The sequence below is a fragment of the Narcine bancroftii genome, chromosome 3, assembly GCF_036971445.1.
Source record: "Narcine bancroftii isolate sNarBan1 chromosome 3, sNarBan1.hap1, whole genome shotgun sequence".
Lineage (NCBI taxonomy): Eukaryota > Metazoa > Chordata > Chondrichthyes > Torpediniformes > Narcinidae > Narcine > Narcine bancroftii.
Genome location: NC_091471.1, coordinates 261,076,908 through 261,094,075, shown reverse-complemented (window position 1 = coordinate 261,094,075; position 17,168 = coordinate 261,076,908). Strand labels below are relative to the sequence as shown.

General features: G+C 38.4%; 1 protein-coding gene across 10 annotated transcripts in view; it reads left to right on the top strand.

The window, feature by feature from the left end:
* The first annotated feature begins 18 nt into the window (after positions 1-18).
* LOC138758626 (SURP and G-patch domain-containing protein 2-like) overlaps positions 19-17,168 on the top strand; it is a 35,237-nt gene continuing 18,087 nt past the window's right edge. The window contains exons 1-7 of one of the 10 annotated variants that reach the window (XM_069927863.1): positions 19-141; positions 1,666-1,710; positions 5,630-7,570; positions 8,822-9,104; positions 9,767-9,954; positions 11,978-12,101; positions 16,857-17,077. In XM_069927863.1, coding sequence (XP_069783964.1) covers positions 117-141; positions 1,666-1,710; positions 5,630-7,570; positions 8,822-9,104; positions 9,767-9,954; positions 11,978-12,101; positions 16,857-17,077 — 2,827 coding nt within the window. In that variant the 5' untranslated portion in view covers positions 19-116. The other 9 variants (XM_069927867.1, XM_069927865.1, XM_069927866.1 and 6 more) reach the window with 9 other exon arrangements.

Here is a 17,168-nt window from a genome sequence, read left to right as displayed (position 1 = left end):
TCACACGACCGGAAGCTGCTGAAGTTCCGCGCGGGGTCGTGGGAAATGTAGTTTGGGTCATATTCACCCTCATGGCAAAAAATAGAATATAAAACTATACCATTTATGTTTCATATATGGAAATATCAGCAACTTGTTCTTGTGAGTATTAGATCATATTATCTAATATTATATTAATCGACACACGAAGTAGCATTTTGAAATATTAATTTGTTCGAGACTACGTCCGGTAGTCTCGGAAGTGACGTGATAACAGCAATGGAGGAGAGGTTTTGTCCAGGTTTGTGGGGCTAAGGTGGGGGATGAGGGGGAGGGTGCTTGGGGAAGAACGATCAGGCTTCATGTTTAGCACGCAAGATGTCATAAAAGGCTGCAGCTGTGATGGATGTTGTGTGTGACTTGGCTCTCCAGCATCTTTGCGAAGCGGATCTGATGACAAGCTGGGCCTGTACATGGTAATCAGGGGCAACCGAGGCCCAGCGTTGCGGAGAGATCCAGCTCGCCAAAACCTGTGTAGCCAGGGCTCAGCAAACCCTTGATTATCGGCCCCGGAGGTGGACATGGCCCAATAAGTCCTTTGTATTCCTGACCTTTTAATAACGAGCCAGGAAGGCTTCACGTGTTGACAAAAGGACCGGCAGCCCTTTAGTTTGGGGTCTCTGTGGGGAGAGGATCTCAACGCTGTACCGGGTGACTGGGACAATTTGGAGAAAGGTCTCGTATTACTAACTTGGATTGCTAATTATGTTTGGATATATATTACAGTGTATATATAACCTCTTGCCTGCAAAGGCACTTTCCTTCCTCGCAAATCCAATATAACATTAAAAATTGAAATGCTTTAAAGAATATGATAATTTATATTATTTTAAACAGCACTGCACCTTTCATCCCAGGTTGCCTGTAGATGTATTCAGGAGATTTTCTATTCCTGAAGGCTCCAAGGTAATCCAGGTGGATTAAAGGTCCTGAGACCACTACTCATTCCAAATGTAACCAAATGATGCTTTATCCTGGATTAAATACAATTATCATCGTTGGATTTATAAGAACTTCATTAAAATGCTCTCCGTTAACGGCCTTGATGTTCAATCAGGTGAACAGAGCAATTGAAAACCTCTTAAGACCATTAGCATCTATTGTGCATATAAAAGATGTTTTGCAGCTTAATTTGATGAAATCCTTTGTGTGTGGTAAACTTTGTTCTTTTCATGGATGATTCTTTCTCTAATAACTGTTTTATGGATGCAATCATTGACTTTATTTTAAGATGTAAATTTCACATCCAGTATAGTCAAAATTGGAGTTGGACTCTGTTGAAGGCTATCACACTATATATTCATTGTGCAGTAAGATTATTCTTAGGCTAAAATGGTTTCCATTGTAGTGATATCCTCAACCATGATTGATATCAAGTTGCATCTAAGTCTTTAATAAGATAAATTATGTTTATTTAGGCTTATCTTTTTTGCGACTGTTTCGTATTTTAAAAATGCTCTTGAAGAACTTCTCTCAAAAAAACACCCAGTGCCTGACTTGTACAGTCATTGATGTTTAATATCCAATGTTTAAATATATTGCATGAATTGTAAGTCTTAAAGTCAATAATTGAGTTAATGGAATTGGAGTATTTTCTATTGATGTGGAACTGTTCTTTATTTTCAGTTTTATACAGCTATGAATTGCTTCATCAAGCACAACACAGAAGCAGTAATAATATTACCAAATCATTTTGGCAGTTCAATGGGACACAAGTTGAAAATCTGAAATATGTGCCATTACACTTCATTGAGACCAGTACTCCCTATCATAAAGAATAATTGAGACAAATGTTCCATGCATTTGAGGGAATGATAGAGCAGTGCATATGGATGGAAAACAAAGAAGGATGTGCTGATGGATGGAGAGAGGTTATGATGTATAAGAGGTTATTAACAAGTAAATGACCTGTTGCTGAACAGTATATTCCTTTGTAAAGCAATAATCTATGATGAAAGATGGACATGTGGGTATTGTATTTTCAGAGGAAAGCCTTTTCTTTCAGACTATCCATGAGGTTTTTCTTCCAGATCCTTTCCTTTCAAAGGAAACAGTACATTGATAGCTGATCTCTGTGGAGTGTGATGCTTGCTCATGACAGTGGTTGGTGGAACTGACCAGCCCAGGTGCCTTTAGGGTATAAATTTCAGCACCAGTGGTCTTAGAAATAAAACTGTTTTGGATTTTAGAAAATGAACCTCTTTAATCAGTGCTTGAATTCAAATAAGTGAAAATTATCCAAAGCTTATTGATATTTTCATTGTAATAATATACAATTATATGGGGAAGTGTGGCAAGCATTTTGTGTCAGACCTATTTGGCTATCTTTTAACAGGTCTGAATGGGATGTAGATTTTTGTAAATGAAATTCTTGATGCCTTCCAAATGAAGATTTCTCTCAAAATTTTGTTAAAAAATTGCCTGAAAATAAAAGTCTCGTACTTGCCATTTAGTGCTTAAAAAGAAACATAGGAAAGTCATATTTTGCTTAGAGAACTATATGAAATTTCAATTTGAACATGCGCATTGTTAGATTTATTCTTTACTTTTAGCACATGCTGGTTATCTAGTAGTTCATTGCCATACCTCAAAAAGGCAGCTACAGGAGAGCTTTTAAAATAATTTCTCCTTTGATTTCAAGCTTGGGGCTCAACTTGCTGAAGAGGAGAATGCCAGATTTGGTGGGTGCCTGTAGGATAAATATCCTTTTTTAAAAAAAATACAGGAATACATTTCTTGAAAGTTTTTGATGACAGGAAACAAGTTATGACTTTTGTCCTGAGACTAGAGATGTTATGCTGGAATTGTATGCAACAAGCTTAGGTGACAGCTTGTGTACAGTTTGGTGACCAAATTTCATGAAAGATGTGATTATATTGGAGAGTCTATAGATTTCCAAGGATGTTACAAGAACCAGAAAGTTTTATCAGTGCGTACATTGGATAGGCTGGAGTTGTTTTCTTTGGAGGCAAAGGGGAGATTTAATTGAGGTGTATAAAATTATGAAAGTGATGAGACCAAATGTTTTTTTCTGAAGGCCAAGAAAATGAAACAATTTTTAAAGCGATTAAATTAGATTTCCTGATTGATTCAGAATAATTTATTTTAATCACCTTTTTTACAATTTTTTGTCTGAATTAATTTTTTAAAGGGGTCTGTTTTAATGAACTACTGAGGATAACATTAGACTGCAGAATGATGATGTTCACTTCAAGAGAAAAATGGGAAATTGATTTTAATTCGAAGCATGAGATGTAACAATGCAAGGGAATGTATAATTAATGGGAGGATATATAATTGTGTGATGGAACAAAGGTGCCTTGGACAGTTCAATGGGTTAAAAAGGGAAGGATGATGATGATGTTATTAGCCAAGGAATATATTGTAAGAGAATCAAGGTCATTCTCCTTAACTGTGTGCAGTAGTTTGGCCACAGGTTGAGAACAGTGTAGAGAAGATTGAGAGGAAAATTTTGAGGGGTCTAAATTAAATACTGTATATATTTAAAGTTATTGGTAAAAGGATTAGAAGGGAAAGCAGGAAACAACTTTCTACTCTTAAGTTGGTAAGAGTCTGAAACTTACTGCTGGAACAAATTATATAGGCAGGAGCAATTGTCATATTTAAAACTTTCTCTCCCCTCCCCATCTCTCCTCTCCCTTTTTTCTTTTTCACACTCTTTCAATTTTTAATCTATTTGTTGAACTTTCTTTGTTTTATTTTATTTCTTCAGACTTTTCTTTTATTGACAGGCTAAGGTAGGCTGTTTGTGTTTTCATCGGGAAAGTTACTTAACTTTACAATTAGTGTGATCCAGTGAAGTGGATAGATTTATAAAGAGTCACAGTAAACATGTTTCGTAGATCAAATGATTTCCTTGAAAATATACCAAGATATGTTGATACTGATTGCTCACAGTGGGGAGGCAAGTAACTAATACAGTGGATGCATTGTTACAGATATGTTCAGTTTGAAACATTAAAGTGATTGCTGGTCTAAATGTGCAGCAAGTTAACGTTGCACACAAAATGGCTACCACATTTCCTTCTTTACAGAAGTGACTACCTTCATTAAAGTAGTGATTATACTAAAAATATTTCAGTGTCTGCAAAACTTTGTTGAAAATCCTAAGATTAAGGAAGTTCCATTTGAATTCAAGTCCTTTTTAATGATCAGATGAAGGACGGTTGCTTATGCCCAAAGGACATCTTGCTCCAGGCGTCAGGAAGGTCTAGTAACTTGTCTCTGGAAGTCGTGTCTGCATGTACCTCATCTGACTCTTTCATCTTGCTTGTTCTACATTGTTACATTTCCTCAAGCTAAACATGAATCTGCCAAGAATAGTCAGTCTTCCTTCTTGATGGCAGCTTTTGCAAAGATCTTGATAGACCTCATGCACAACACCCTTGATATTGTACAATTGGAAGAGCCATTTCGAATGTAATATTAATCCAAGGCCCATATGCAATCTAAAGTGATTTTTAAAAATCCCTGGAGCAGTTTTCAATGGAATTATGGTCATTATTTATCCTACCAACATTAATCAAATTGTCTGGTAATTATCACTTTGTTGTTTTTGAGGCCTTGTTAGAAAAAAATTGGTGCAGTTGATCCCACATTATAATAGAGCCTACATATCAATAGCAATTAATTCATCCTAAAGTGCTTTGAAAAATTCTGAGGTATGTAAAATACCATACAAACGTAAATGAGTACCACCTCACAAAAGACTGGAATTCTATATTTTCAGTTAGTCTTGTATGCAGGTCTTGTTTATGCAACTGATGTTATTGAAAGCATATCTGGCTTTTATTGTGGATCCAGGAGATATTGCAAGAACTGAGTGATTTGAGGAAGCAGAATTTTGGTGTGCATTTCAAGACGATGAATTTCTCAGACCTGAATTTGGCTTACTTGTATGGATTGGTTTGGAAGATGACTTTCATGAGCTACATATTCTGCTGTTAGTCAAAGAATAAGCTGAGCTACATCAGCTTGTTGGAGTTGAAACAACATGCGCCTCTGCATCTGGACCAACACCATGCTGCCTGTGGGAATTACAAAGGAGAGCGCAAATACAGAATCTGGTCTGCTGAAACGATCCTTTGTACTAATGGCCAGTGTATCTTGGCTTAGTATACTCGTGGATATCTTTATCTAAAGTTGGTTTGCTCCAAGCTCCATTCCTCTGTTTGAGCAAACGGGATGATGCCAGGGCACTTCACACTTGCAGTCGCCATACACGCTTGAGCCCAATGGAGAAAAGATGCGACTCTCTCTTGGATGCTTATTGCTTGGTGTCCTATGGAGGACAACATGTCTCCATTTTTAGGACAAATGATCCTGTTTGTCTTGCTTACATCTCTTGGATTAGGCCAGATTTACCAAAAGCAGTCAGCCAGGTGCATTATGTGGTTTAAAAAACCCATCATGTCTTCCTGATCTTAATGATGTTATCAGCATGCCCAACTGATCTCTAATACATGAGCTTTTACATGAAGTATAGATTGCAACTTTTTTTAAGAGTTTTTCCATTTTAATAAAAAAGCTAAACACTTTTTTTCTTCCTTTCTTCCCTTTGTCATTGAAGAAATGCTCAACTATGCATCCAGGCGATATCCCAGGGAATCTTATGAAGAAAATTCACAGTATGATGAGCTGTCCTATGATGAGTATGAATCTCCATCTCACAGATCGGAGAGATGGAGGAATATGTCCAATCAGGCAGAAATGCATTCCGAAAACAATAGAAGATATTATGATGACGCTACCTATTCTACTTCAGCCCGAGACAGTTTCTCGGATCATGTCGACAGAGATAATCGGCGTTCACAATATAATGAAGTAAGGAATTCTGCCGAATCTGGTGGGGATTCAGGATTGTTTGGAAGACCGGCAAGTTCAAGTGACAGTGATGCTAGGAGAGGATCTGGGATTTACCGGAGATCGGTGAGCCCTGATGAGTCTCGAGAGCGACCAGAATTGTACAGAAGTTCGAATAATTGGAAATCTCAGAGTGCAATTGATGACTCAAGAGATTATCAATTCTATAGGAGATCCCAAAGTCCTGAAGGCAGAGATAGTCATGGTTCATATAATAGGTCACAAAATCCTGCTGATAAGTCAGGGCATTCAGAATCACACAGGCGATCCTGGAGTCCTAGTCATGAGACTAGGGATCAGGAATCACACTCCTCATCCCGAAGTCCTGTAAAGGCACCTGATGCAGAATTGTACAAGTTATTAAGTAATGTTATTAATAATGCTCGGCGTAAGGCAGCTAGTAAAAATGATCCCTCTCACGCATCCTGGAGCAACCCATCTAGAGACTCTGCTCAAATGATTTCTTCTGCTTACCAGACTGATACATCTACACCTGGGTTTGAAGGATCAGAGGATTATGAACCTCAATTGAACCAACAGAGTTGTAGTCACAAAAGCACGCATGTTTCCAAAAGAGGTCGTTCTTTGCATGGTCCTAAAAGTACAAGAGCACCTTTGCTCAAGCGTCCAAAGCTTCCTGCACGACGTGGCCTTCTGGGGAGAGCCCCTGGCCTTCTTGGAACAGCACCTGGTCTTTTGGGGGTAGCACCTGGCCTTCTAGGGATAGCTCCTGGGCTCCTGGGAGTGGCCCCTGGCCTTCCAGGGACAGCCCCTATTTTCACAGAGTCGGCCCCTGGGCTTCTAGGGACAGCCCCCTCTGGTTTTTCAGGGTCTTCCGTATCCAATGTGCCAATGGCCACCTATAGAAATGTGTCCCCAGACTCTTCTAATTTGCAATCACTGGGAAATGTTTCTACTGCTGCAGGTAATCAAATGGAACTGGGGCAACAAATAATAAAATGGGCAGGTTTTCAGAGTGTTGATCTTGATCATTCCATGAAAAAAAAGTTTGATTCCAACACTGATACATATTCTAAGGCAACCTCAGTTTTCCGGTGCTTAATGTCACAGCAGCATCAGGATATCTGCCAGTCATCGTCATTAGCTCATTTCGGCCTCACATGCCCTGTGATAGATAACTCTTTTGTGTCATTGCTGAGAAAGAAGAACATCATTACATGTAGGAAAGAGCTGGATGATCTTGTACAGCAAGAAGATCCCCTTTTGCAAGCAATTCAGAACAGACTATTGGAATGTGTAGGCCCACTTTTTGTAGCAAGCAGTAATCATGAGTTGAGCTCCAAGGGGCAAAGCTCAGAGACCCCTAATGAACTTGCCAATACACTTGAGCAGGTGATCATGGCTTGCCGCCAGTCAATAGTATTTATTGGCCAAACATTTGCATTTGTCAGCCAAGAAAGAAGGAAGAATCTGTTGAATAAAACCGGAATGATATCAGTAGCTCCAAGCTACGAGTATTACATGAATCTGGAAAACAATGAGCTATTTGGGAACAAATATACAAATGAGCTGAGGAATCAAGTGGAGCATATCTCCCTCCCTCCTGTACATAGCCAGGTTTCTAATTCCAATACATTAATCAAAGAGGAACAATCAACAAACGATGCAACAATCAAGCCATCAAAAGGTAAGTAATCCAAATAATTTTGTAACAATTTCTATCTTTTAACGAGATATACAGATTTAATTTGTGATTACAATGCACAATTGCTATTATGAAGGATTTTTAATACTTTGAATATCCCATCACATAACAACTTAAGGAGGATGGTTTTGATTTTTTTTTAAATACATTAATCCAGCAATCCCTCAAAGCTGCAGATGTCATTGAACAGGTTTCATCCCATATTTGCCGAGTTCTTGCCCTCCATGGCACTTCGTGGCTCCAACATTTGCAACAGTCTCGATGTAGCCTTTGCACCTGCTGTTTTGATACCAAAAGGCTGAATGCCCATAGAGTGTGACTACTTTATTATTTTAAATCCACTTGTTTTGAAAAAGCTGAGACATTTCCCATCCATATCCTGTTGCCTTGATCTTTCTGTTTTGAGACTCTTTTAGCTTTCCCATTGGGAGGCTGGACGTAGACTGGGAAATCACTTCTTTGAAAGAAATGCTACGGTTGCACTTGCACCTCCTCCCTCACACTGTGGGACCCAAACAGTCTTTTCAAGTGAAGCCACACTTCACTGAATTTGTAGGGTCTTTTACTGCAGTCGGTGCTCCCAGTGCGGCCTCTACATCAGGGAGACTGGATGAAGACTGGGAAATTGCTTCAAAGTGCACCTTTGCTCTTCTGCTGCAGCAGCAAAGATCTCCCAGTGGCCAAACCACTTCAGTTCTACACATAATTGCTATTGTCTCATGTACTGCCAGGTTGAGTACACCCACAAATTGGAGGAACAACACGTTATATTCTGGCTTGGCAGTCTCTAATCAGGCAGCATCAATATCAACTTCTCCAATTTACATTAATCCCTTTCCCTGTTTTCTCTCTTTACTTCATCCCTCTGTCTCCCTTTCTCCAGCTCCCTACCCCCTTCCATTCTTTCTCCTATCAGAGAGCTTTTTCTCTTTGCCCTCCTCCCCCTATCACTTCTCAGCTTCTTTTCTTCTACCCTCCCAACATTTACCTGTTAATCTATGTTCCACCTCCTTGTCCTCCCTCACCTTGTTAAGGTGTCAGCCAGATTTTCTGCTCTCCTGAGGGAAGGCTCAAGCCCAAAATATCGACTGTCTTTTACTTCCTGTGGATGTTGAGTGACCTACTGAGTTTCTCCAGCACTTTTGTGCTGCACTGGACCCGAGCATTTGCAGATTTTCTTGTTTACCTTATTAAAAGCACATCTGGCTTGAATTTTTATCTTTTTGTTTCAAGTTTTGAATTTAGCAGATTCCAAATCTGGCACACAGCCGGGTGTAGGTTCTTTGGCACCAGATGACAGCAGTACACAGAAGACAGATAACTGTTCAGCATCCATTGATGGCAATAGCAAGAGTATGGCAGATGATGTGGCATCAGCAGGAGAAGAAAATATCTGTCCCCCAGAAGATCCTCAGGTCAAGAATGTTATTCATAAATTGGCAAAGTTTGTTGCTGATAAGGGCGAGGCAGCAGAAAAAGCAGTCATCCAGTACAAGAAAGAGGATCCTAATTATAGGTAAGCACAATTATGTACATTAAGGATCACTTCTCGGCCATTTCACCTCCTGTACCGTTCAGGTGGATCATAATTGATTTTGTATTTTCAATTTTCCTGTTTGATTCCATCTTTTGATGTTCTCTCCGCCAATCTTTTGATTTCCACGGTGTTGAAAAATCTATCGATCTCAATCATGAATGTATATAATAATATAAATGATACAGAATCCTCGAACCATGTTAAACTCATTACAAATGTAAATGGGAAAACTAATTATAGGGTCTGTGTGAATAATTTGTCTAAATCGTCGTCTCATTTTAAAAGTAAAATTATAACTTTAGAATCATTTAAAATCTTAAATTCACTTCCCTTCCATTTTTGGGTCTCTGACTGAACCCGACCATTTTATTATGCCTTCAGTTATTAAAAATAAAAAGAATGATAAATTTTGTCCCAACATAAAGACACATGAGAACTACTTGGACACGGTACAGCACAGTAACACATTGGTGCTCATGGGGAGCATCCAAACATTTGCTGCAGAGTGGGACAATTGTGTTAATGTTGACAGCTAAGTTGTACAATATTAGCTAATAGCTGCTTATCCTCTTATCTTTGGTCAATGTCCGGCCTAGGAAATGGAAGACCTAATTTTTGAAAATAAAATCTTTATTTTAAAGATTTTCACATGATGCAGAAAGCAACGAGTTCAAATATTACAAGCAGAAAGTGGCACAGTTTAGTAAAGAAAATACTTCCAAGTCAAGCCAAGCTGGGTCAGAGTGTAAAACATCATTGGAGGGAACGGATAATGTACCAGAGAATTTCCAACCGGAGTTCCTCGAACAAGTTGAGACTGCAGAAAAAGGTAGGGATAACAGTTGCTGTAAAGAAATGCTTAATCAGACTATTCTAAAAGCTTAAAATTAAACTTTTGAATTGCTTAATGAAGATATTCAATAATTTCAACTGTCATATGTAAAGTTTTTTACACTGTTGGCTTTTAGACCCATTAGGAAAATGCATAGATTATTGTAAAGAGCTTGTAAGGCAGGCTAATGACATGACATTACATATTGCATCATGAATTTAATTAATTGATAATAAATTCAGGAAGTGCAGTTACTTCTGCAAGGCAGAATATCTGGGTGTATATAATTTTTAATTAGAACTTGATTAGAAACAGATTGACTAGGACAGCATTGTTCCAAATAAAAGAAGACCAGAAGTTAGAGCTTCTCAGTAGATTAGTAGTTAGATGAAAAGTCTGGCATATTTTATCAGTAATTTAAAGTAAAAGCTTGTTTGTGTGGGAAAACTAAAGATAGTATAGCATAAAATGTCACATTATAGAAGTGAGACTAATATATAAAACTTAACTATCTTTGGAGATTATGGGTTTAGGAAATGATTACATGTGTAGACAAATCAAATTCTGCACATTTTTAAAATGTATGAGTAAATATTGTATCAAATTTATATTTGCCCAAATGTGTGATGACTTGTATTCAGAATCCCCTCAAGTCTATTCTGCAATGTTTAGATAATGACTAGAAATTCTATTAGTTTGAGAAATAAATTACAAACAAAAACTCCCAACTATGGCATTCTGAAATGGTTCCTGGCTGTAAGATTCACTTTCTTAGCAAAAAATAGCCCAAAAAAACCAGATGAGCTCAGGTATCTTTGACATTAGGCCAATGTTCACCTACATAATAACTGATACCAGGGTGCTATTTCACATCCAGACTTGCTACTTCTCTGCCACTGTCCACTGTGTGGAATTCCCAAAGAGGATTTTTGGATAATCATTAAAGATGGGCATCCAAGTATCAACCTCACAGTTTGCATACATAGATGTACACTTCAAGGGAATACTGAGAGGTTGGCGATTGTATGTGTCCCACTGAGATTCCGTGCTTTTGGGGGGGATTTTTTGATGATTCAGCCCAACAAATTCATTGAGGGGAGGGAGGGGGAAAACTGACATTTGGTGGGTAGCACCTATTTAAGGCTGAAATTGGGGCTAGGTAAGAATAAAATATTTGTATCCTAATGAATAATTGGCAATAATTTAGTTTATTATCTAATAATGTATTTTCTTGTCAATTTATTCATAGATAACAATTTTATTGATGCTGATGTTAGTGGTATTAATGCCTGACAACTTCCCATGTTCTCATTCTGGGATGCGGAATAATTTTAAAAGAATATTGGATTATAAATACCTAGCGTTCTAGCATTGATGGAAGTAGTTTCAATCTCACTCCCATTTATGGGAGCCAGTAACATGGAAAGAATTGATCTTCTTGAAATTAGGGCCACAGAGAGGATAGCTGATTTGCAAACTGTTGTGTCTCTTTATTTGATGTACACCTATTTTGATTGCTGGCCTTATGAAATGCTGAAAGTTAACATAGGAACAGCAAACAATTTTAAACACGAATAGTCTATCAACTTTTAATGCAAGAAACTTGGCATACAAATGTGAAAATGTCTTGATGCAATTTTATGGAGCTTTTCTGAGATTCACACCTAAAGTACTGTGTGAAGAATTGGCCTCCTCACAGAAGAAAGGATGTATTTGCCTTCGATGCTAAGGGAATTAAGGAAATGGTGAGAAAAGTACAGGATTGATTGTGATCTTGTTGAATGGCAGACTAAAATCAAGAAACTATATGGGCCACTCATGAATCAGTGTCTCATGTTATGCCAGTTCCAAGTCATATTTGGATTATTTGCATTCTGGGAGGTGGTCATTCCCCTGCTTGTGGTGTCAGAATATTATGCCAATTTTGCTGAGGATATGTTGTGAAAATTTCCAGAGTCAATCACGTCTGACCCTCAGTAATTTGTGATCTATGGAGGTTAATAATCTGGTTTCCGTGCAGATGAATCTCTCAGTAACAGAAAGACAAGAACCACTGCAGAGAAGCTGGCCAAGTTCGTCGCTGAATGTGGTCCAAAGCTGGAAGAGATAGCCATTGAAAATAATCGGGATAATCCCACATTCTGGTAAGAGTGCAGAGACTGGATTCTCATGGAAACACCAGGAAGTTGTATCATTGTGTTGTAGCTCAAGGATCTATTGGACAGTTGAGTCCAAGGAAACCAAATTCCTTCTCTTGTTCAGGTTTAAATTGCCCACCAGTTTTAAATGTCTGAGAGGTCATCCATACTATATAAACTGCATTGGCTATCAGAAGGTTAGATGGTGGTTGGGAAAGTACACTGAAATAACAGCCTTCAATGGCACTTCCCAAACTCCTGACTATAAAAGGATGTGAGCCAGAATGTAATTGCTCATCCATAACTAACCTTGAGAAGGTGATAGTGAGCTGCTTTCTTTAACTGCTGTAGTATTTGAGTTGTGAGCATAGCCATAATGCTGCTAGGGAGAAAGTTTCATGATTTGGACTCAGTGGGGTGAAGGGCAGCAACATTTTTCCAAATCAGATTGGTGTGTGGCTTAGAGGGCTACTTCCTAGTGGTGGTATTTGCATGCTTCAGCTGTTCTTGTCCTTCTAACTGTTAGAGGTTGTGGGTTTAGAAGGTACTATCGACTTTTGCTTGATAGTTCCATTATCTGCACATGAACTAGAAGGATAGTACTTATGCTACTAGACTATTACTTAATGTTAATTAATAGACTACACCATAAATATATATATTTTGTCGCAGATCAGTTGCATAGTAAGTAATTGTCACAGATCAGTATGTTCTACGAAAGGTAAAAACATGCATTTATATAGTCTCTTTCACAGCCTCAAGCCAACAAAAGTAATTGTGATATGTAGCCAAAGAACTATTGCAATGTGAAATTTGTGGGAGCCAATACTGACAGAGCAATATCCTAAAGATGTACAGTAGAAGTCTGAAAATCCGGACTGCTCTGGGATTGGGTCGTCCAGATTTTCAAATTTTTGAGATTCTCGGGCAGACTTCTAAAAATTAAATTTAAGGTGGATTAAAGAAGAGAGGAATCAGGTAAAAGTTAACTGCTTATTCATTAGCAAATACAGCATGCTTCATTTACCAAAAAAGCAGTTTTCGAGAAAAATAGTCAACAAGCATGGTCGCTTGTTGCCACTGTGCATCTGTGGCAGTTATGCATGTGCGCACACACACACACACACACACACACACACACACACACACACACACACACACAAAACAGCCTGCTACATTTAAAAAGTTTTGAGAGTTTTCGAAAAGTCTGAATTCTCGGGTGATCAGGATTTCTGGCATCCAGATTTTTGGACTTCTACTGTAACTGAGATTAATAACAAAAAACAGGTTTCCCCCGCTATCCGAAAGTAGAGCATTCATATGAAACCTTTTATAAGCCGAAATGGCGTAAAGCGAAGAAGCAATTACCATTAATTTATATAGGAAAATTTTCTGAGTGTTCCCAGACCCAAAAAATGACCATTTCTGGATGCTAACTAGCAGAGCCACTAGTAACTTAGGCAGTTTTCAAGATTCTTTTTCTCTACATAGACGCAGGCAAGTTCAACACATGCACAATGTTGTTATTTTGTTCACTGCGATCGAAACGTTTAATTATTTTCTCGTTTTACACTAAATGTAACACACTTACGAGCTCTCTTAGGCTTTTCTGATACATTAGGACACATCTTGATAACGGATGCACAGAATAAACTGAGATAAAGCACAGATGCTTACAGACGTAGTTCAAAGCTATGGCGGCTTGATGTTGAGATGCTGAGTGTAGCTCCTGGGGAAGGATCTTGGCAGCGCCACTCACTGCTCGGGGCGCGTGCTGCCATATAACGGCTCGCTGCAAAACAAACATTGAACACTATTTTTGCTTTACGCCTTTTTGTTTTGTAAAAGCGAAAATCCTCCTGATTTTTGGTTCGCGAAAACAGGTACTAATATAGGTCTTTAGTAAAAGTGAAGTGGTGTAAAGCGAACTTTCGAAAAGCAGAGGATACCTGTAATCTGTTCTTAGATGTTGGTTGACTACTGAGGCAGCATTATCTAAGGTTCAGAATTTTGGATGAAACAAGGATTCTTCTGCTTCTTCAGGTGGATGCAACTGTCCTTTGAGTATTTTGGGAGTAGATGAGATGTTCCCTATGTTTTGGGCCAATATTTTTCTCCCAACCAGAACCACTAGAGTAGATAATCATTGGACCAAAAAGCTGTTGGAAAACATTTTTTAAAATTACAGAATGCAGGAAGCATACAGCAGAGCATGGAGTACTTGTGGGAGTAGAAAATAGTCAACATTTTGGTTCAAAGACTTCAGAACTGGATAAATGTTTCATATTCCAGAAGGGGAAAATTTGAGGGAATGAAAGGAATGCCAAAAAATATGAATAAAAAAGAAATTTTGAAACCAAATGATGCATAAACAATTTGAAGCATAGCAAACTGAAACAAGAAGGGTGCAACCACATCTGTGGAAAATACACAAGGGAGTGTTTCCTGAAAGTGTTAAACTCAATAGTAAGTGCTAAAGGCTATAACTTGCCAAATCAGAAGATGAGAGCTGTTTCTTGAGCTGACACTGAGCATCTTTAGAGCAATAGAGGAGGCCAAAGATAGTGGGAATGGAATGGAAAGTTAACGTGATAAGCAACTGGAATCTCAGAATTGCCCTTGCAGACCAGAGCGAATTCCTGTGCAACTGGTATAATGAGCACAATATTTAGTGAATTAATTATCTGGAAGGGTTGTTTGGGTCCCTGTATGGTGGAAAGAGAAAGAGGTGACAGGGCAGGTGTTACATCTCCCAAAATTGTATGAGAAATTGCCATTAAAAGTAGTGATAGAAGAATGTATCAATGAGGGAATAGCCTGTTGGGGGTCATAAATAGAAATAGGAAGGTGGCAGGAATTACAGAGAATAATCTATTGATTGTGGAGGCTCCTGGAGAACATTAGCCTTGTTCTGCATGATAGGAGAGAGGTTGAGAAAAAGAAAGGTGGTGTCAGAGGAAAGTCTAAGTCCTTCTTAACTATGATAGAGGGAAATATTTGGCTGAGGAGAAAGGAAGATATCTGAGCGTGTGGAAAGGTGTGAGGATTGGTTTTTCATGAACAGAATGCAGCAATTTCAAAGGTAACCAGGGTAGAGTGAGTACTAGGAATGGAAAAAATTGAGAAAGTCAATATCACATCAGGTTAGCAATGAATAAATCTAGACAAGGTAAGAGGCTAGAAGAATCTTGAATTTTAGATATGGGGGAAGTGATCCACAGTCTGTAGTGAGCACCCCTAACTAAAGGAATGATCCCAGAGACAGAATAAGATGTGAATATTAAGTTGGCATCTGCTTTGATGGGTTGTCGAAGAATCAAAGCTAAGGCCTCTGCTGAAGACTGATTGCTCAGAATTGGAAATGGAAAGATTGAAATGGAAATGATGAAAAAGAGGGGGAAGGGGTAGGATTAGGGGAAGGCATGAGGTAAAATAAAGTGACAGGTGAGAAGGATCTTGAGTACCATTTTTAGAATTCAAGGACTGTTGAACCTTGCAATCTTTGATGTTTGAAGAAAAGGAGAAAAATAGTTTGTTGAAACACAGTTTGGGAAAGTTTAAAATGCAGCTGCAGATCAGGATGGCCATAAGAAAGAGAAAATTGGTGGGATTGTAGAGATTTCAAAAACATGCATTAGATGACAAGAATAATGACTGATTTCTTTGAACATACCTGTGATCATGGATGGATCCAAACTATGAAAAGTTAAGTTTCGCTTGGAATCCACCTGGAACAAGTTGGAACCAGACACATTTTTTTAGGAAAATAATGTGGCTGTGAAATTGAAATTTGGTCCGTATCTTATCAAATAGAAATGGAAACCTTTGGGCATGAGTACAGTTAAAAGAGACTGAATGTAAATCTCATCATAGAGAATTGCAGCTTATCCAAGATGGAAATTCAAGGAGAGAAATGCCAATTAAATTGAATAACATGGATTAAAAACCTGAAGGTGCTGAACATATAAAACTAAAATGGGGAATATTGAAAGCCTTTAGAAGGTCAATCAACATCTGTATGTAGAGAAGCAAGGTTGACATTTTGGGTCAAGATATTTCATCAGAATTAGAAAAGGGAGAAGACAAGCATGTTTCAAGGAAGTCTCAACTAGCACAATGTAACTTTTAGAACTTAACACTGTATTAAGTTTAAATTAATCAGGTAGTTTCCTGTCAGCCTATTCTACATCTCCTCTCCTCCTTCCCATTATTTCGCTTTTATTCCCTACAAATGTGGCTGTTTAATTTTGTTTTTTTTCAATTGTATCTATTATTTTCTTCTATCTGCTGGGTTTTAAAGTATGTTTCAGCTTTATTGCCCTCTCCCAAACATTCCTTCACTTTTTTTTCTATCTTTTAATTCTATTTCAAACATACTCATCTTCTTACTTTTCAGTTCTGATGAAGGGTCTTTGATTTGAAACATCAACTGTGTTTTACCTTTTTTGGTGTAATGTGACCTTTTGGTATGTTTGGTGTTGAACCACTAAAACAGATCTGCTCGTTACTACATTGCTATTTTTGGAAGCTGCATGTGTGTAAAATTGCCTGCTGCATTTTATACCTTGCAGCAGGGACTGCTTCAACAATACTTTGTTGGCTGCAAAGTGCTCTGGAAATCTTGTGCTTGCACCGGCTACTTTATAAATTATGACTGCATTGTTGCCATATAAGCTGCAACTTCTCTGCATTCAGAAATGGAAGTGGCTTTTTTTTAAAAAAAAAAGGGTGATTGCACTGGTTTGGTTCTCTGGTCTCTAGGTTTCTCTACGATGAGAACAGTTCCTACTACAAATATTATAAAGAGAAGGTGAAAGAGTACAGTGCACTAGCAGAGAAATCAGAATGCTCCACAGATCCTGCACCAGAGGCTGGATCCTCTGGTCATTCCACCCTGCGCACCAGAAAGAGGAAGGGACTAACGCTGAAAGTGGGTATGTTGCCACCCAAAAAAGTGCGGCCAAGGGCTGCCCCATCACCAGGTAAGGAAAATGTGGGGAAAACAATGCTCCACTGTAAATATGTGAATCAGAATGTTGGCTCAATGCAATAGTTGCCCCATCTGCCTTCCAG